This window comes from Trichechus manatus, unplaced genomic scaffold, assembly GCF_000243295.1.
Source record: "Trichechus manatus latirostris isolate Lorelei unplaced genomic scaffold, TriManLat1.0 scaffold00069, whole genome shotgun sequence".
Taxonomy (NCBI): Eukaryota; Metazoa; Chordata; class Mammalia; order Sirenia; family Trichechidae; genus Trichechus; species Trichechus manatus.
Genome location: NW_004444005.1, coordinates 12,996,197 through 13,016,326, shown reverse-complemented (window position 1 = coordinate 13,016,326; position 20,130 = coordinate 12,996,197). Strand labels below are relative to the sequence as shown.

Genomic DNA, 20,130 nt, shown 5'->3' with positions numbered 1-20,130 from the left:
GTGTAGGAGCTGACACGTTATCCTAGAGCTGGGTCCTCAGCACACACAGCCCCGGTGTGTAGGAGCTGCTGCGTTACCCTAGAGCTGGGTCGTCGGCCTGCCTTGCTGTGGCTGGTCTTAGGTCCAAGGTGCTAACCTTGTACTGCAGAGTGTAGTGTTGGGGTGACGTCCCTGTGCTTAGAGGTGTGTGTGTGGCTGTTTAAGGCTGGCACCTTGGCGACACTTTTAAAGGTGAGACTCTTTGAAAGCTTCTCTTACAACACAGAGTTCAGAGGCATGCTGGGGTGCAGGCCAGTCCTGCTGACAAAGGGTCGTGGGGCCCACCTTACCAGTTGTTTTGGAGATCTTAGGGGAGAGAAGAAAATCTGCGGCAGTGGGGCTTTATGGAGGGTGTGTACACGTCCGTGTCTGCCTGTGCGTGTGTGCATACGTGTGTGCTGCCAGGGCTGTAGATGCTTTTATCATTTGAACGGTATGAAAAATAAAGGTTTTAGGTAAAAAAGAAAGTAACTGAGATAAACTAATTACAAGATTATGGTCTGTTCTTAATGAGAGGAGGATGGTACGTTTAATTTTTTTTAACATTTAGCATTTTAAATCACAAAGATGTTTTTTAGTTCTTTAAGTGGTGGGCCCTGGAATGAAGGTGTGGACATTCCGTGGAGACCCTCCCTTCCCCGACGCAGGAGCTGGCCTGCCCTGGCTCGGGCGGCAGTCTGTCGGGGGCACACTCCTGTCCTGGCGCCTCTCGCTGTGAGGGCCCGTCTTCAGCTCGCCGGCGGCTGCAGGGCTCCACTGACTCCTGAGCAGCCGTCCCACTATCTCAGTGTCCTGCTTCTGTGGTTCTGTCTTCCCTGCATCACCTACCCCTGTTTAGAAAAGTAGTTTTTTTCAACATAGAAACAACATATTAAAGTTGGGGAATATACGAAAAAAAGTCGGAAGAAGAGCGAAAATTTCTTTCTTGCTTTTCCTACCAAAACCCAAAAAAGACGCCCCCCCCCCCGACCCCAAACACCTGAGAATTTGGTTTGTGCGGTTACATGTCTTCTGTCGGAGCGGCGGCTTTTCCTCCCTGGGCCCTTGTTGTCGTGGGGCCTGTTCTCTGCTCGTGCACCCACTGCCTGTGGCTTCACGTGGAAGGAGCGCAGCGGAAGACGAGGAACGGACAAGGGACTTTCCTTGAGCTGGAGCCGCATGGTTCCCTTGGTGTGACAAGCCACATTTCTCCTAAAGCATCTTCCTTTCTCTCCGCGGTTTGGTAGTGCTTGTCATCTTTAGCACAAGAGTGGTCTGAGGAATCGAGGGGTCGTCGTCCCGCCTCATCTGGCCGCCAGCTTGGGTACTTTGGGGTGTAGGGGATGCAGTGCAGGTGGGCAGGTCATCCTAGGTTGGTTGGTTACTTGGATGAGTTATTGGGATGCGCTGCTACTCACAGTGTGGCCTGCAGGGGGCGCTGCTGGCGCCTACCCTGTCGAGCCCCCAGATGAGGACCCGAGAGGAAAGTGAGTGTTTAGGAGCGTCTGTAGTGGACGGAGTGGTTTCCTGCTTGTTGAACACAATAGTGAGAACGAGTTAGGGCTTGTGTGTGCTTTGTCTTTTTTCTGCGTTTCTGGCAGTCACTTTTCATCGTGTTTTATAAAAGCCCCCCTAGCCGGGGGCAGGGTGACAGGAGAAGCCCCGGCCTCTTGAGGAAGCCCTGCCCCGGAGCCCTCATGGAGGCGGGTGGATGGGCCTTGGAGAGCCGGTCCACAGGTGGAGTTTTGGGCGAACCTGCAGGCTCGGGTCAGACCTCCCAGGGGCTGGCTAATGGGAACAGCACCCAGAGTCCCAGAATAGCAGCTATTCTGGAAAGAAACGTTAAGAAAACAAACCAAAAAGTAAAACTGGAGGTTGCGAAATGCATGTTAGGTGACCAGGCGGCTGCAGTGTTTGCTGTTGGAAGCGTGGAGAGGGCCCCAGCAGCGTTCCGCTCTCCGGGCCGAGGACCAGGTCCAGCCGGAACCCGCCCAGCAGCCCAGCCATCTGTGGGAAGAAACACTGGGCAAGCTCCTGAGCGGTGTCCTGCGTTCTCTGCCCTCGGCCCTGGCCCCTGGCCATGCTCGCTGACTGCTGTCTCAGTTCAGCTGGGGTCCTCGGTCTTGTGTCCGCCCTGGCCCGGGCTGACCCTCCTGTCCTCCAGCCTGCAGCCGGCAGGGATGTCCTCTGGCGTGGTGAAGTCGAGGGCCTCTGGTGAGTAGATTGTTTTGGTTGGAGGAGCTGAGGCGAATACAGACAGAGCTGGGAGGAAGACTGGCTGAAAGGCTCCGCTCTCCTGGAGCCTTCTGCTGAATCCTACATGATTCACGAGCTTATTGAGTGAAAACAAATGTGTCCTGCCTGCACCTGGGCCCACATCTCCTGCCCCGTCTGGCTCCCTGGCTTCTGGCACCCTCAGGCACAGCCCTTTGTGGGGCTCTGCCTCGGTGTCCCTGTCCTGGCAGTCCCTTTGCGAGCGTTACTTTCTGGGTGTTGCACCCACACCGCTCCCCACACTTCAGTGTAGGTGACACCCTTGCTGCTCCCACGTGCTCCCAGGATGCCCGCCCTGGCTGGGTCTCTTCCCGAAGCCGGAGCTCAGATCTGATACCTTTGGTGGAAGTCAGCTTGGAAATCCATTTGAAGTTTCTTCAACGCCGATAGCAGCTTGTTTCCACGCCTACTGCTGCTCCGGTCTCCGTGTAAACTGGTCCAGAGCGTGGACTACGCTGGTTTTCATGTGCTCGTTCAGGCTGGACCCGGGGTGCTGCTGGGGCCGCCCTGGTGGGTCGCCTGGCTGCTGGGGGAGCCCGTGGAGCATGGACACCGAGGCTCGGGGACCTGAGAGGGACGGCGCCGGCTTTCATCTCAACTTTTTACTTGGAAATATCTTCAAGTTTACGGATTGTTGCCAAAGTCAGGAGCCCAGAACATCCCTGAGGGTGAAGACCTGTATGACTGGCTGCCGGGGGGCTGTGATAAAGTGAGTCTCACCCAGTGGGAAGATTCAGGTGTACAGAAACGCACGCAAACAGAAGGCACCAGTGTGACTGAAACCCTGCTGCCCAGAACTGACAGCCGGGAGCAGCAGAGTACAGCTTGCGGGCTGGAGTAAATACTCTTTAACGGCAAAAGGAAACCCTGGTGGCGCAGTGGTTAAGAGCTACAGCTGCTAACCAAAAAAGGTCGGCAGGTTGAAGCCACCAGGCGCGCTTTCGAAACCACATGGGGCAGTTCTACTCCGACCTGTGAGTCGCTATGAGTCAGTATTGACAGCAACAGGTAGTAGTAGTCTAGTAATGGCAAAAATGGCGTGTTTTCCTATTTTTCATGATTTTTAGATCAAAGTTTAAAAATGGAAAAGAAGCAAGACTGACACCACTCAGTTATCAAATGTAACAAATATTTTAGAGAAATTCTTAAGTCAGCAGTAGGGGTCACTTTTGGGACCCCAGCCAAAGCAGTGTTGGTCGAGAATTTGGGTGTATCCTCTTGTCCACACGCATGCGCACGCGTAGACTGGCGTGGGTTGATGGATTCAAACACGTGTACGGGCTCTGTCACACCGTACGTGTCGTTTGGCGGCTTGGCCTGCTTGCTCAGCATTGCTTTTGGTGCCATCTCGGGGGCTCTCGTTCACTCCTGCTGGGCTTCTCAGTCCGCTGGCCCTTCCCGCTGGGCGGGTGGCATCACAGACTGCTTTCCGGAGCTCTCGGAGACCCTGCGCGGGGTCAGGGCTGCCGGGTGGCGCGCTGCCATCCACTGCGGGAGCACCCAGCAGGACCCGGTTCCTGAGCGTCCTCGCCCCCGGCTTTGTGGGGCTCTGTCTGCGCGTGATGGGCCTGCACGGCTTGCGTTTTCGTTTTTGAGATGTCTTTGAGGTAGCTAGATCTTGGAGGTGGAGAGAACATGTTCTCAGACTGGGCTTCAGCACCTCTCCCGTCTGGCCAGTTTCACCGCGCCGTTCCTTCCTCCCGTGTTTTTTGGTTGTTGTAAAAATATAGATAACATTGGCCATTTAGCTTCTGGTTGTTTTGAAGCAAATCCCAGTCATATCGTTTCATCTGTAAACATGTCAGTGTATGTATCCAACAGACAGTGTTCTTAAAAGCAGCCACGATCTTACAGCGTCTTGATGAGCTGACGTGTCTTAGTTTCGGGGGGTCAGCTGGATCAGTCCCCTCCCCGGCAGAGTGCATCTGTGTCTGGTTTTCAGACTCGGTCCCTGCCCCGAGTCACGAGGCTTTTGTCTCTGTTTTCCTGAAGTCTTGTCTTCCGGGAGTTGATTCCAGGGTGGTGGGAGTGGGTGCGTCTGTCTTCCCACTGCGCACTGCGTCATCACACGGCCACTTGTGTGGCTGTCTCGCTTTGCCCACTGGTCTGCAAGGCCAGCACTGACACGGGCTTCCACGCGTGGTCTGTGCCCCGGACCTGTCATCCCGTGTCAGAACCACACGGTGGCTCCGTTCTCAGCCCTCTGTTCCTCAGAACCGTCTTAGGCATCCTCTGCCCTGAGCTCTGGGTGTGCGCTGCAAATGTGTGCATTGTGCTGGGGGTGGGGTCAGGTGCTGTGGAGTCAACTCCATCTCGTGGCGACCACATGTGTGCGGAGTAGAACTGCTCCACAGGGTTTTCAAGGCTGTGACCTTTCAGACGCGGATCATCCGCCAGGCCTTTCTTCTGAGGTGCCTCTGGGTAGTTTTGAACCGCCACCTTTTTTGGCTAGTAGTCAAGCACTTAACTATTTGTGCCACCCAGGGGCGCCTATGCAGAGTGTAATTAGTGTTGGAAGTTCTGTGACCCGTCTCACTGGACTGCTGGCTGTGTCGCCCTGACCTTGGTATTCCTCAGGGGCTCTGACCTGTTCACATCATTGACTTGAACACGGACCCGGCCCACCTTACTGTTCACGTAGGACTCCTTTCACGTTTTCAGAGAATGTCACCGTTTTCTCCATAAAAATCGTGCACGTCTCTTACTAGATTTATTCCTAGGTGACTTATATTGTTAATATTATAAATATTTTTTTAAAAATGGACAGTTTTGAGCTATTTATTTAGGTACCGTATTTTCATTTTGTAGCTTGATGTACTATGTGTGGATTTGATTGGATTGTCTCTGTGGACTGTATCACCTGTGGGAAATGACAGTTTGGATGGGCTTTCCCAGTCCTTCAGCTTTTCCTTCTATGTAAACCCAGCTTGGTCTAGTCCAGTCCAGGGTTGACTTGAAGGGTGATAGTGGACATCCTGTCTTGGTCCTGGCAATTACTAAATAGTTCAGTATTAAATAGCTTTTGATACTAGTTATTAATTTTTTGAATGAATTTTCTTTATCTTTTAGAAGAATTTTCAATCTGTTAATACAGGAGATTTTAATATATGTGTGAAACTGATAGTACTTGATACACATATAGATAGATAGATAACCACTGAGTTGATTCCAGCTTATGGTGACCTTATGTACAGCTGAATGAAGTGTTGCCCAGTCCTGTGTCGTACTCGTCGTCACTGGCCTGCGCGAGCCCGTCTGTGCAGCTGTTACGCCAGCCTGTCTCACCGAGGGTCTCCCTCGCCGTGGCGGGCCCTCTCCTTGATCAAACGTCCTCGTCCAGCGAATGACCTCTCCTGATGACATGTCCAAAGCCAGTGAGTTGTACCGTGTTTTGTTATGATCCATAGAGTTTTCATTGACTAATTTTCAAAAGTAGATTGTCAGGCCTTTCTTTCTAGTCCTGTCTTAGTCGGGAAGCTCAGTAAGACCTGTCCATCATGGGTGACCCTTCCGGTATTTGAAATACTGGTGGCATAGCTTCCAGCATCACAGCAACACCAGCCAGCACAGTATGGCCCGCTGACAGACGGGTGGTGAGTTTAATATATACCAAATGATACGTAGACCGTATAGATAAACGTTATGAAGCCACTCACCACCGAATTTACCTCAGTGTCCCATTTCATCCTCTCTTCTCCCACCAGGGGGAGACTTTATTTTTATTTTTTGGTTTAATAGTAGTTTTTTCTTTACAGCTTTACTGAGATGTAATTTACACGCCACACAGTTCACCAGTGAAAGTGTGTCGTTCAGTTCACTGGTGTTTAGTATACTCACAGAGTTGTGCAGCTGTCAACATAGTGAATCGCAGGACATTTTCATCACCCTGAAAGGATACCTCATGCCCCTTCACTATCACTCCCCACCCTTGCAGCCTGCCCCCTCCCCCCAGCCCTAGGTAACCGCTCTTTTATGTCTGTGTGTTTGCCGATTCTGTACGCTTTACGGAGGCGAAATCATCCAATATTTGTCCTTTTGTGTCTGGCTCCTTCCCTTAACACAGTGTTTCCAGGATCCAGCCATGTTGTAGCATATGTGTCTGTACTTCAGTCCTTTTCATGGCCGGATGATTTTCTGCTCTGTGTAGAGCACATCTGGTTTATGCATTCATCTGGGGAGGGACACTCGGGTGCTTTCTACCTTTTGGTGATTGTGAATAATCCTGCTATGAACGTTGGTGTACATATGTCTGTTTGAGTCTCTGCTTTCAGTTTTTTTGGGCGTATATGTAGGAGTGGAATTGCTGGGTCACATGGTAAATCTATGTTGAACTGTTATGTCTTTTTTTCTAAATTAATATTTTGGTGAAAATACACATACCAAAACACTCGTCCGTACAACTTCCACGTTTACAGTTCAGTGAAGTTGGTTACATTTTTCATGTAGTGTCAGCATTATCACTGTCCTTTTCCAAATCATTCTACCACCGTTAGCATAAACTCAATGCCCCCCAAAGCTCCCCCTTCCCCCTCCCTCCTACCCCTGGTAAGCGTTAATCATCTCTGGTTTCTGTTGTTGTTGTTAGGTGCAGTCGAGTTGGTTCTGACTCGTAGTGACCCCATGTACAACAGGACAGAACACAGCCAGGTCTTGCGCCATCCTCATGATCGTTCAGCCACTGTGTCAGTCCATCTCGTTGAGGCTCTTCCTCTTTTGCTGACCTTCCAATTTACCAAGCATGATGTCCTTATGCAGGGACTGATCCCTCCTGATAACATGTCCAAAGTATGTGAGACAAAGTCTCGCCATCCTCGCTTCTGAGGAACGTTCTGGCTGTACTTCCTCCAAGACAGATTTGTTTGTTCTTCTGGCGGTCCATGGTGTATTCTCCTTATTCACTGTCCAGCTTTTGCACATATGTGAGGCGATTGAAGACACCATGGCTTGGGTCAGGCGCCCCTTAGTCTTTAAAGTGACATCTTTGCTTTTTAACACTTTTAAAGAGGCCTTTTGTAGCAGATTTGCCCAATGCAATGTGACGTTTGAATACTTAACTACTGCTTCCGTGGGTGTGGATTGTAGATCCAAGTAAAATGAAATCCTTGACGTTTTGGTTTCCATATATTTGCTTATTTCGTGTGAGTGAGATCGAGCAGTATTTGCCCTTTTCCCCCTGACTTGTTCCGCTCAGCACGATGTTTTCAAGGCTCATTTGCGTTGTGGCATGCATCAGAACTTCATTTCTCTATGGCTGCGAAGCGCCCCATTGTCTGTACATGGCACATTTTGTTTATCCATTCGTCTGTTGATGGCCATTTTGGTCATTTCTGCCTCTTCGCGGTTGTGAAAAGTGCTGCAGTGAGCATGAGTGTACAGTTTTCTGTTTGCGTTCCTGCCTTCGCTTCTGGCATACACCCAGGCGTGGAGTTGCTGGGCTGTGCGGCAGTTCTGTGCTTAACTTCTCGAGGAGCTGCCAAACTTTTCCGCAGCAGCCGCACCATTGTACTTTCCCACCAGCAGTGCAGAAGCCTTCCAGTTTTTCCACAGCCTTGCAACACTTGTCGTTTTCCGTGTTTTGCTCATTGCCGTTTTAATGGGGGGGGGGGGTGAGGTGATCTCTCATGTGGTTTTGATTTGCATTTCCCTGTGGCGCAGTTGTGAAGTGCTCAGCTGCTAACTGAAGGGCCACCGTTCGAACCCAGTATGTGCTGTGCAGGAGAAAGATGTGACAGTCTGCTCTCGTAAAGATTAAAGGCTTGAAACCCCTATGGGACAGTTCTGTGCTGTCCTCTGGAATCACTGTGAGTGAGAATCGACTTGATAGCAACGGTTTTCTTGTTTTGTTTTTTGGAATGGCTAATGGGAGCCCCTGGGTGGCGCAAACGGTTAAGTGCTCAGCTAGCCGAAAGGTTGGCAGTTTGAACCCATGCAGAGGTGCCTTGGAAGACAGGCCTGACGATCTGCTTTCAAAAGGTTGTAGCCTTGAAATCCGTATGGAGCAGTTCTACTCTGCGCATGTGGAAGCAGCAGTCAAGATATCAGACAACTTATTTTACTGGGCAAATCTGCTTTAAAATGTTCAGAGGCAAAGATGCCACTTTGAGGACTAAGGTGCACCTGACCCAAGTCATGGTGTCTTCAGTTGCGTTATATGCATGCGAAAGCTGGAGAATGAATGAGGAAGGCTGAAGAAGAATTGATGACTTTGAATTATGGTGTTGGCAAAGATTATCGAATATACCATGGACTGCTAGAAGAAGGAACACATCTGTCTTGGAAGACGTACAGCCAGAATGCTCCTTAGAAGCAAGGATGACGAGACTTCGTACACATACTTTGGATGTGTTATCAGGAGGGACCAGTCCCTGGAGAAGGACATCATGCTTGGTAAAGCAGAGGGTCAGTGAAAAAGAGGACGACCCTCAATGAGATGGATTGACACAGTGGCTGCAACAATGGGCTTAAAACTCAAGGATTGTGAGGATGGCACAGGACTGGGCAGTGTTTTGTTCTGTTATACAACAAACAACAATCTGATATGTAGTTTCTGAAAAATCTCCTGACCTGTAGGTTGTGTTTTCACTTCGTTGATAGTCTTTAGATGCATAAAAGCATTTCATTTTTGTGAGGTCCCATCTGTCTATTTTGTCTTGAGCTGCTCCAGCTTTTGTTATCGTATCTGATAATCTGTTGTCAAACAGTAGGTGCCACAGCCTTGCCACTTACATTTTCTTAGAATTTTATGGTTTTAGTTTTCACATTTAGGTCTTTGATCCGTTTCGAATTGATTTTTGTGTATGGTGTGAGGCATGGATCCTGATTCATTCTTTTGCATGTGGAAATCCAGTTTTCCCAGTAGTATTTATTAAAGAGCCTCTTCCTTCCCCAGTTGTATGGACTCAGCCCCCTTTTCAAAAATCAGTTGACCATAGATGTATGGATTTACTTCTGGACTTTAAATTCTCTTCCATTGGTCTGTGTGTGTATTATTGTACCAGTACCAAACTCTTTTAATTACTGTAGCTTTGTAGTATGTTTTTAAATCAGAAAATGTGAGTCTTCCTATTTTATTGCTCTTATTCAAGTTTGCTGTAGCTATTCGAGGTCCCTTGCCCTTCCATATAAATTTGAGGATTGGCTTTTTCATTTGTGCAAAAAAGGCTGGAATTTTGATGGGGTTTGCCTTGAATTTTTAGATTGCTTTGGGTTGTATTGACATCTTAACTATATTAAGCTGTCCAATCCATGAACGCGGACCGTCCTTCCATTTATTTAGGTCTTCTGTAATTTCTGTAGAAATGTTTTATAGTTTTCAGCATACCAGTCTTTCACTTTCTTGGTTAAATTTATTTGTAGGTACTTTATTCTTTTAGATACTATTGTAAATGGTAATGTTTTCTTAATTTCCTTTTTAGCTTGTTCATTGCTGATGTATAGAAACCTGACTAATTTTTTATGTGTTGATATTGTATCCTGCCACTTTGCTGAATTCATTTATTAGTTCTAATAGCTTTCTTGTAGAATCTTTGGGGTTTTCTATGTCCTTTGCCCAGTTTTTTGATTGGGTTGTTATTATCTTTTTGTTGTTAATTTGTAGAAGTTTTAAGTTTTGGATATTAGGCCCTTATCTGATATATGGTTCCTGAAAATTTTCCCCAAATCTATACGTTGTCCTTTTTCCTTTGTTGATACAGTCATTTGATGTACAAAAGTATTTAGTTTTTATGAGGTACTTTGATTTTTTTTTCTTTTTAATTTAGTTTTTGGTGAAAATATGCACAGCAGAACATACACCCAGTCAACAATTTCTACTTGTGTAGGTCAGTGACATGGGTTACATTCTTCACATTGTATCACCATTTTCACCATCTCTACCCATATTATTACACCACCATTGACTTAAAAAAAAAAAAAAAGTTGCTGTCAAGTTGATTCTGACTCATAGTGACCCCATGTGCTAGAGTAGAACTATCCCATAGCGTTTCCAAGGCTTCAATTTTTACGGGAGCAGACTGCTACATCTTTCTCCTGTGGAGCGGTTGGTGGGTTTGAACTGCTGACCTTTCAGTTAGCAGCTGAGTGCTTAACCACTGCACCACCAGGGTCCCTTCAACTTTGATTTTCTGCTTCTCATCTATGCTTTGGAGTTGCTGTTGTCAGTTTGATCTCACATAGATAAATCTTTAGTAGAGTGCAGTACTCAAGGTGAACATTCTTTACTAATTTAACTAAACTAGTTTAAAGATGACTTCAGGGGTTAGCTTTGGTTCAGAGTTTGAAGATTTTCTCAGGGCAGTAGATTCGGGGGTTCCTTCAGTCTCAGTGGGTCAAGTAAGTCTGGATTCTACGAGCATTTGATATTCTGTTCCACATTTTCCTCCTGTTGATCAGGATTCATCTATTGAGTCCTTGATCAAAACATTCAGTAACGATAGCTGGGCATCATCTAGTTCTTCTGGTCTCATGGCAAAGGATGCAGTAGTTCATAGAGGCATTAGACCTGTGGTCCAATTCCTTCTCCGATTCCTGGGTCTCCTCCTTCCTCTGCTGCTCCAGGCAAGTAGAGACCAATTTTCGTATCTTGGATGGTCACTAGGCAAGCTTTTAATACCCCAGGCACTACTCACTGAAATAGGGGGTAGTAAAGAAACTTTGAAAACAGTATTAGGCCAATTGACTAGACAGTCCCACGAAGTCATGGCCCTAAACCTTTGAACTAAGAGAACTAATCCCATGAGGTGTTTGGTTGTACCTAAGTGGTGTCAGTAACTGCGGCTTCTTCTTTTTTTGTTGCTGCTGCTGTTGTACAATTATATGTAAATACAGCATTTGCCATTTTGCCCTTTTTTCTGGTGTACAGCTTAGTGACAGCAGCTGTTACATCAGTCAAGTTGTGTAACTGCTACCCTCATTGATGCCAGTTTCTCCACAACCTTAGACATAAACCCACCGCCTCTCAGAATGATCCTCTCCCTTTCCTTCCTGCCCCCGGTAACCACTAATAACCTTTGGTCTTCCTGGGCTTGTGTTTTGACACTGATCCTTTGTGGATATATGTACATGTTTTTCCCCGGTCTTGGGTCTTTCAAGAATCAGTGTTCTAAATTCAGCATGGTCAGTTTGTCAGTAATTTTTCCTCCTCATTGCCTTTTACTCTGTAGAGTTTCCCACCTCCCTGGCCGGGTGTACATATGGGAGGCCACACTCCCCTTTCCAGCAAGAAGGGGTTCCCCCAGGGCTGCTCTGCTGCTGCTCCTCCTGTCCTGACACCCCATCCTGACCTGCTGTGTTCCAGGATTGCTGAGCTCTGTGGAGCCCTGGTGGCCTGGTGGTTAGCATTTCCTTGTTGATGAGGTAATTTCTGCTTTTACCCACGAGTAATGCAGAAGTGTGTTTTTCCTAGTTTATTTGCCTGAACTATTGTTCTGTAACATTGTGTTGTGGTGGGGCTGTGGTCGGGATGCCCACTCTTCGATGTTTGCTGAGACATAGTGGTCTAGCTGGTTGTCGGTGTGTGAAACAGTCCGCTCCTGCTGGTCCTGAGGTTCTGTGTGAGCCCTGTGGATAAAGCTTGCACCTCCCGTACACGGTTCCCATATCCTTGGTTTGTCTTCTGAGTGATGGGTTTCATCGGCGTTCTGGGTTGGATGGCTCTGCATCTGCCACCCTCGGGTCCATTTCTGTGTTTCTAACGTGTGTTTTTTTTTGCCTCTCTCGTTTGGAGTCTCCTGGTTTTAAGCTTTCCATTTCTGTTTATCTGCAAAATGTCCATCTCCGAACTCTGGACCCTTACCTTTTCATATTTGGTTTAGAGTAAATGTTGACCATTTGGTGTCAGAGATTTTTTAAAGGACCATGGTACTCACGGCTGATACTTATTCTATGAGCCAGTTTGTTGTTTAGCTGAAAGATGACCTCCGGGAGTAGTTTCATTTCAAAGTTTAAAAGGTATCTCAGGACAGTAGTCTCGGGGAGTCCTCTAGTCTTGACTGGTCGAGTAAGTCTGGACTTTTTAAGAATTTGAGTTCTGTTCTACATTTTTCTCCTATTCTTTCAGGATCCATCTATTGTGTTCCTGATCGGAACGATCGGTAGTGTTAGCCAGGCACCGTCTAGTTCTTTCGGTCTCGGTAGATGAGGCCGTGGTTTGTGCACACTGTTAGTCCTATAGACTAATTTCTTCTCTGTGTCTTTGGTTTCCTTCTTTCTCTTTTGCTTCAGATGAGTAGAGACCAATATTTGTATCTTAGGTGGCTGCTCCCAACTTTTTAAGACCCCAGACACTAGTTACCACTTTGGGATGTAGGAACGTACACTTTGTGAACTTTATTATGCCATTTGACCAAATTGTCTCACGAGACTATGGTCCTAAGCCTTGAAACCCAGTAAACCAATTCCACCAGGTGTTTGATTGTGTCTAAGAAGTATTTGTGCCTCGTGTGCCTAATTACATATACGAATATATGTGCATGCACATGCATACATGTATGTACATATGCATATAGATACATCTCAGCACATAATGTACCCACATATTCATACCTCTACACATGTATGCATGCATACATACATGTGTAACCGCTGCTCTTCTTTTGCTTCTTGAAAGTAGCCTCTAAACATCCCTACAGTCACAAGGGGACAGTCAGACAAAGACACCCCAGAACAGGGACAGGTGGATGGTGGACTCCTACTCTCCTGTGGCTCTCAGGACTAGGAGGCCTGTGAGACCGGGTGCCTCTGTGAATGGGGGTGCCTCACACAGAGGGCTCTGACGCTGCACTTGCTCTCGTGTGGGGTGCCAGGCCTGTAGTCCTTTGTGGTGAGGCTAACAGGCTTGCTGTCTCCTGTGGGGACGCAGAGCGGTCTGTCTCCTGCAGCAGTGGGGTGCAGCCTGTCCTCTGTAGCAGGAAGGCTCGGTGTGAGGAGGTGGTGCATGCAGGCTCCTTGGTCTGTCATGTTACTACATGACATGATGGGGGCCTGCAGAGCCTCGGGAGGAGGTTGTTTTATTAGCGTGAAATGGCCCTGTGTGCGGCGACACGCCTCCCAGGCTCACCTAGGCCGATGGACTCCCTGCCACTCCTGCCTCAGCTGCTTGGTGCTGTGCCCTTAGGAGAGGGAGCCTGGGTCCCCTCAGCACCCAGCAGGGTTCTGGCAGGTGGTGGGGAGGCTGGGCCAGTGACCGTAGCAAAGAAGTGACCACTGGGGCAGCCCCCCGGTTGGGAAGGCTGGTCATGAGCCCCTCGGCCTTGGGCTTCCTTGGGAGTCACCCGGGGTGGGGGGTGTTAATGGTCGCACTTGCCTTCGGGTGAACTGGCAAGCTTTGACTGTTCTCGTAGTTATGCCACAGATCACCGGTTTTAAAACACTAGCTTTTAATGTTAGAGTAGTTTTAGACTCACAGCAAAGTGACAGAGGGTACAGGGAGCCCACCTGCCACCCAGTGTCCATCAGTGACCCTGTGCATGCCGTGGCGCTCGTCATGCCACCCTGCTATTGCTGTTAATGAAGCACCACCCTGTTGGGATTTCCCTGGCTTTTACCTCATGTCCCGTCCCAGGGTCCTGCCAGGACGCCACGTCACATTAGTTGTCACACACCTCCTCAGGCTCCTCTGGGCTGCGACAGTTCCCCAGACCTTTCCTTGCTTTCAATGACCAGACTGTGTGAAGGAGTGCTGCTCAGGGATTTTGTAGGATGTCGGTCCTACAAAAGGGATTTTGGAATTTGGCTTATATTTTTCTCATGATGAGACGATCAGTTTTGGGAAGGAGGACCACAGAGGTGGAGTGCCCTTCTCATCTCATCACATCAAGGGTGCCTGCCCTCCACATGACTCATTACTGTGAGGTTGACCTTGATCACCTGGCTGAGGTGTGTTTGTCAGCTTCTCCACTGTGAAGTCCCTCTTTACCCCCTCCCATACGTCCTCTTTGGAGGCATGTCACTGCGCGCAGACCACACTTGTAATGGGGAGTCTCTATGTAGATTGTGTGGAATTCTGTATGGAAGGTATAGATCTTCTTGCTCACCTGTTAATTTTTTCAGACATTTATGTATGTCAGTATGGACACATGGGTATATATACTTTGGGTTATAATCCGGTACCATGTCATCTGCTTTATTGATATATTGTTCCAGCTTTGGCCATTGGGAGCTCCTTCACTTGGCTCCTGAGCCCTTTGATGTCTTTGTTTCTCGAGCCCATCCTTACGTGTGGTACTACAAGACACTCCTGGCTCATTCGTTGAGCATGTTCCCTGCCTCAGTCTGGGTATCCGCCATTTCTCCAAGGAGCCCTGGCTCGTTTTAGAGGAGAAGGGTCTTAGAAACCAAGATCTGGGTGCTGGGGGTGCTCATTGCTATTGGGGTGTCATTGCTTCTAGGCCCTCTCAGCAGACAGAGGTGGTACACGTGTGTGCATACTAGCCCACGTATATGCACATTTGTAGTTATTTATTTAATTATAAAATATAGCACATTTGCCAATCCAACATTTTTCAGATGTGCATTTTAGTTATATCAGTTACATTAATCATGTTGTGTAACCATTACGTAGTTGTTTTTTGAAATAGTTTCTTAAAAACTGTTAGAAATTATTTTATTGTGGTAAAATATATACAACAAAACACTCCAATTCAATAATTTCTGTGTGTATTTAATACAGTGACACTGATTACATTCTTCAAGCTGTGCGGCCATTCTCACTATCCCTTTCAAAATTATTCTACCACTATTAACATAATGTCCCCTAGGAGGAAACTGCCCCCTCCCCCTCCCACCTCTGGTAACCACTAATGTTTGTGTCTTTGGGTTCTCTAGAGGAGCAAAACCAATAAAAGGTATGTATAAGTACAAAGAGAGAGATTTACTTGAAGGAAGTGGTTCATGGCAATTGTGGGGGCTAGCAAGTCCCAAATCTGTGGGCCAGGTGGCAGGCTGGAGACGTCTGCAGGCTTACATCCCAGGAACCAGAAGTCAGGTGACAAGAAGGGTCGAGAGAGAGCAAGCTTTGCCATGACATCCGTTTATATACAGGAGGCAGGTCCCACCCCCAAGGAAACTCCCCTTTCAACTGAAGGGCTGCTTCCATCAGTTCACAAAATGGAGGATGATTACATTATGTTACGTTATGGAAGCGCACCCAGTCTAGTGTCTGCCAAACCACTGAGAATCACAGCCCAGCCAAGCTGACATAACATTAAACATCACAGTTTGGCTTCTATGTGTTTATTTCATATAAGTGACATCATGCAGTCTTTGCCCTTTTGCAACTGACTTAATACCGCGGACCCCCAGAAGAAGGAACAAATCTACCCTGGAAGAAGCCCAGCCAGAATGTTCCTTAGAAAGTGAGCATGGGGAGACTTCATCTCACATACTTTGGACATGTTATCAGGAGGGATCAGTCCCTGGAGAAGGACATCATGCTTGGTAAAGTAGAGGGTCAGCGAAAAAGAGGAAGACCCTCAACAGGATGGGTTGACACAGTGGCTGCAACAGTAGGCTCAAGCATAACAATAATCATGAGGATGGCGCGGGACCGGGCAGTGTTTCGTTCTGTTGTACACAGGATCGTTCTGAGTTGTAACTGAGTCGATGGCACCTACCAACAACAACAGTTGTCGCTCAGCGTGACGTTTTCAAAGTTCATCCATATCCTAGCACGTATCAGGACTTCATTTCTGTTTATGGTTGGATAATATTCTGTAGTATGTTTGTATTACATTTGGTTTATCCATTCAGCTGTTGCTATGACTGTTTTTTAATATCTAATTTGCTCAGATTATTGTACTTTTTTAAAAATTGAGATAAAATTCATATAAACCATTTTTCAAAACTTTTTAAGTAGATAAAATTCACATAACATAAAATTAATCATTTTAAAGTGAACAGTCCAGTCCCATTTAGTCCATTCTCCACCTCTGTCTAGTTGCAGAGCATTTTCATCACCCCAAAGGACACCCTGTACCTATAGTGGTCACTCCCTCCTTCGCCTCCCTGCAGCCCCTGGCAGCACCAGTCTGCTTCCTCTGTGGACTTGGCCACTCTGGATGCTCCACGTACATGGAATTACGCACTGCGTGGGCTTTGGTGTCCGACTCTCTCACGGAGTATCATGCATTCAGGGGTCATCCATGCTGTAGCAGGTATCGGAACTTTGTCCCTTTTTATGGCAAAAATCTTAAAAACACACACGACTCGTTTATGGGTTCCAGTTTTTGAAAATGAGGTGATTAAAGAGGAGCGAGAAATGCAGTGACCTGACTGCTGCTCAGAGGGGGGTCTTCCCGCAGCCCCCGTGCTGTGCTTTGTGAGTACACCACACCCGACCGTGGGGGGAATGGAAGGTGCGGTGACAAAAGGCGCTGGACCCCACAGCCTGGCTGACCCGCACTTTCAAAGCCCTGCCTCTGAGGAAGGCGCTTTAGTTTGTGCTTCAGAACCTTGCTTTAGAAACACTTTGGAGCCTCAACTCATCAAAAAACGTTTACGCTGCTGTGGCCTCGTCTGCTTGCTGACTGAGCCTGAGTGCGGACGTGTGATGTGTTACTGTGCGACACTCCTGAGCCAGACACGGCAAGGTTTGCGTACTTCACTGCACGTCAGGATGCTTGAGCTAACAGTGGTAGACAAAACAACAAAAAAACCCTGCGGACAGAGGCGGGTCCAGCTCCCCGTTCTCGTCCGAGCGGCCGCTGCAGAGGTAGTGCTGTGTGTACCCCTGCCTCGTCCTGGGGCTGCGGGTGGGCACGGGTGCCAGTGGGCAGCTCGGGGTCCCCGTCTGCACACGGGGCTCCTGGTGCTGCCCTCGTGGGTCTGGATCCTGGCGCGGAGCTGGCCGTAGGGTCTGCACCTTGGTCAACGCAGTCGCTGCGCGTGGGACCGTGGGTCTTGGAGCCCTGTGGGGACGCATCTGCAGAGCTTGACGAGGGGCGGCTGTGTGTGGCCGGCCATGCCTGGAGGGGCTGAGGCTGTTTCAGACGTGGTAGGTGTGGACGTGGTGGAGGTGGCCTTCCCGCTTGACGTTTTTGCTGCCTGATTAGCTTGTAAAACTCGTGACTTGCTTTTTCTTAAAACTTTTGCCTGAAATACCTTAATTTCTGATCTGAAATCTTGCTTTTAAGTGCACACCAGGGAACCTTCTGTTGTATTTTGTATTTCTGTTCCACTGAACTTTTGGTTTCTTCACAGCAAAGATGTTTTTCTCAGCGTCCTTGTGAGGTAAGCTGGTGAGCCACTTTTGGTTCCGCAGCCAAGCAGTGATGGGGCTGGAAACTCTCTGGGCAGCCTCGGCATCCATCCTCAGGGCGTCCAGCTTGAGGGCCTCAGATTGCTGCCTTCCGTCCTGCAAGGATCTTTACCGCTTTGCACTCAGCCCCAGGAGACTGGGATGCCAGTTCTGTTTTCCTGGGCGGTAGCTGATCTGCTGCCAACCCTGGCCTATAGCTCTTACTCCCAGGGGTGACTGGGGGGGTCGGCGCCCCTTGCCCTTTCTCCTCCATAGTGGTGAGCAGTGATACCAGGGACGTGCTTCCCCGTGACAGCAGCCAGGCTCCTCAGTTGCTGGTTAGGTCGGTGTGTGTGTGCTCGTGCGCGCGCGTGTGCACGCACAGCACGTCGGGATGAAAACTGGCTGAAGCTTTGCTCAGCCCCATGTGCTTTCTGGGGTCAACGGATGAGGCTTCAGCAGGTTCAGAGTGGATGAGACCTCCAGCCCATTGGAGACTGTGACGAGGGGCTTGGGGTCTGGATATTCTGCATATCTTTGCTTAGCGATAGAGCTGCGTTATAAACAGCATGGCTTTATTGAAAGCAGCGTTGCTGTCGCTAGTTTCCAGGGTTGAGCACTTGGGTGTGCTGCTTCAGAGCTAAACTGTGAGTTTCTCCGTGTTTCAGATTAAATAAGATTGCGAATCAGGTGGCCATTCAGCGGAAGAAGCAGTTTGTGGAGCGTGCCCACAGCTACTGGCTCCTCAAGAGGCTGTCAAGGAACGGGGCGCCCCTCCTGCGGAGGCTGCAGTCCAGCCTGCAGTCCCAGCGCAGCACCCAGCAGGTACGGCCCTCACATGTCTGGCCCCTCTCCTTCTCCTGTCTGTCCTGGCCCACGGCCACACATGGGTGGGGCGTGGCCTCGGCCTCGGGGTGCTCAGCTGGCCCCACGGCACACCCACTGGGCCGTCCTGGTCTTGTCCCCCGGGTCTTGGCTGTCAGGCTGTGGGGCGGTGTTGGTCACTCGGCAGACATCAGGGGACTCGAGTGGAGGATGCTGGGGATGCTGGTGTGCTGACGACAGGGCTGTGCAGATTGTGGGGGTGGGGGGTGTCATGGGGACCGTGGGGGCTTGCGGCGGGGGCGGGTTGCTGGGCTGTTAGATTGGGGACTAGAGGTGCCCAGTCGTGGGGGACCCCAGTGTGGGGGGCTGGGTGGTGGGGTCGTTGGAGCAGTGGGAGGTGGTGTGGTGCGGTGGGAGCCGGGCCAGTTAGTATGGTTCTGTGTGCTGGGCCGGGTGGGCTGGGGGGCGGTCTGCAGGAGGAGAGAGGGAGGCAGGAGTGGGGAGAAGGACTGCACCCCAGGGCGTGGGTGGGTGCGTGTCTGCATGGAGTCGGGCTGGGTAAAGACCTGCTGGCTGTGCACTCTGCATGGGCCTCCCCCACGCGGGGGCAGGGGGCAGACAGCGTGGGTGTTGGGAGGGTGGCGAGTTCTCACTCGGTGACCAGGGACCCCACTCGCTGGGCCGTGACGGGGCTGTGGCAGCAGCTTGGATGTTGAAGCTGTGAAGGACACAGACAAATAGGTGTGGCATCTCGGGAGCAGGTTAGAGCCTTTGATCTGGAGGGGTTGAGTGTGTCAGACGCCCTGAGCGTCCCCTGCAGGGAGATTAGTGCCCTCAGCCCAGTGCCGAACCAGGTCAGCCTGTGTCCTCCACACCTGGGTCTATTTTACATAGTGGGGGGAGTCGAGGAGCTGGGGGCTGTACCTAAACCTCGGTGTCCCCCTGGATCCTGTAAGGGCTTGTTTTCTGACATTTCGGGGAGCCCCGGTGATGCTCGATGTGGAGCTTCACAGTTGGGTGTGCATTTATTTCTTGAAACTTGAGAAGATACTCGCTGTTAGAATTTGAATCGTCCGGCCCGCGTTTTCTGAGTGCCTGCTCTGTTGCAAGCCGGCGGGAGGGTGGACCCTTGCTCGAGACCACTGCTGCCTCAGAAGCAGCTTCACTGGGGGGTGCTGAGGTTCCTGAGGAGGTGAGGCGCCTGGCCTGCAGGGCCTCGTGGGGCCACTGTGGGAGGGCCCGCGGGTGAGGGTCTGCTGCTGGGACGGCATGGCCCCTGCTCACGGGGAGGTGTGCGGTGGCAGGTGGGGCGGCGGTCTTTCCTTGCACGCCCACTGCCCCCGTCTGTGCCGGGCCAGCTCCCCCACCCCTGCAGGGACCACACTTACAGTTCTGGTTTGATGGGACTCATCAGTGGTTTATAAACCACGTGCAGTGCAGGCAGGCCTTCCTGGTGCTCAGGACCGTCTTTCTCCTTAGTGCACCGGGTCCTTGTGCTCCCCCCCGAGCACCCCCAGGCTCCGGGCACCACGGTCCTTGTGCTCCCCGACCCCCCGTGAGCACCCCCAGCCTCAGGTCACCCCAGTCCTTGTGCTCCCCAACCCCTTGTGAGCACCTCCAGCCTCAGGTCACCCCGGTCCTTGTGCTCCTTGACCCCGTGAGCACCCCCAGCCTCAGGTCACCCCGGTCCTTGTGCTCCCCGACCCCCCGTGAGCACCCCCAGCCTCAGGTCACCCCAGTCCTTGTGCTCCCCGACCCCCTGTGAGCACCCCCAGCCTCAG

The 20,130-nt window shown here is 50.0% G+C and overlaps 1 protein-coding gene across 7 annotated transcripts in view; it reads left to right on the top strand.

The window, feature by feature from the left end:
* Window positions 1-20,130, top strand: part of BRD1 (bromodomain containing 1) — a 63,574-nt gene that overhangs the window by 9,190 nt on the left and 34,254 nt on the right. For all 7 annotated transcript variants that reach the window (XM_023734628.1, XM_023734626.1, XM_004380017.2 and 4 more), the window contains exon 2: window positions 18,193-18,349. In XM_023734628.1, coding sequence (XP_023590396.1) covers window positions 18,193-18,349 — 157 coding nt within the window. The remainder of the gene's footprint in view (window positions 1-18,192; window positions 18,350-20,130) is intronic.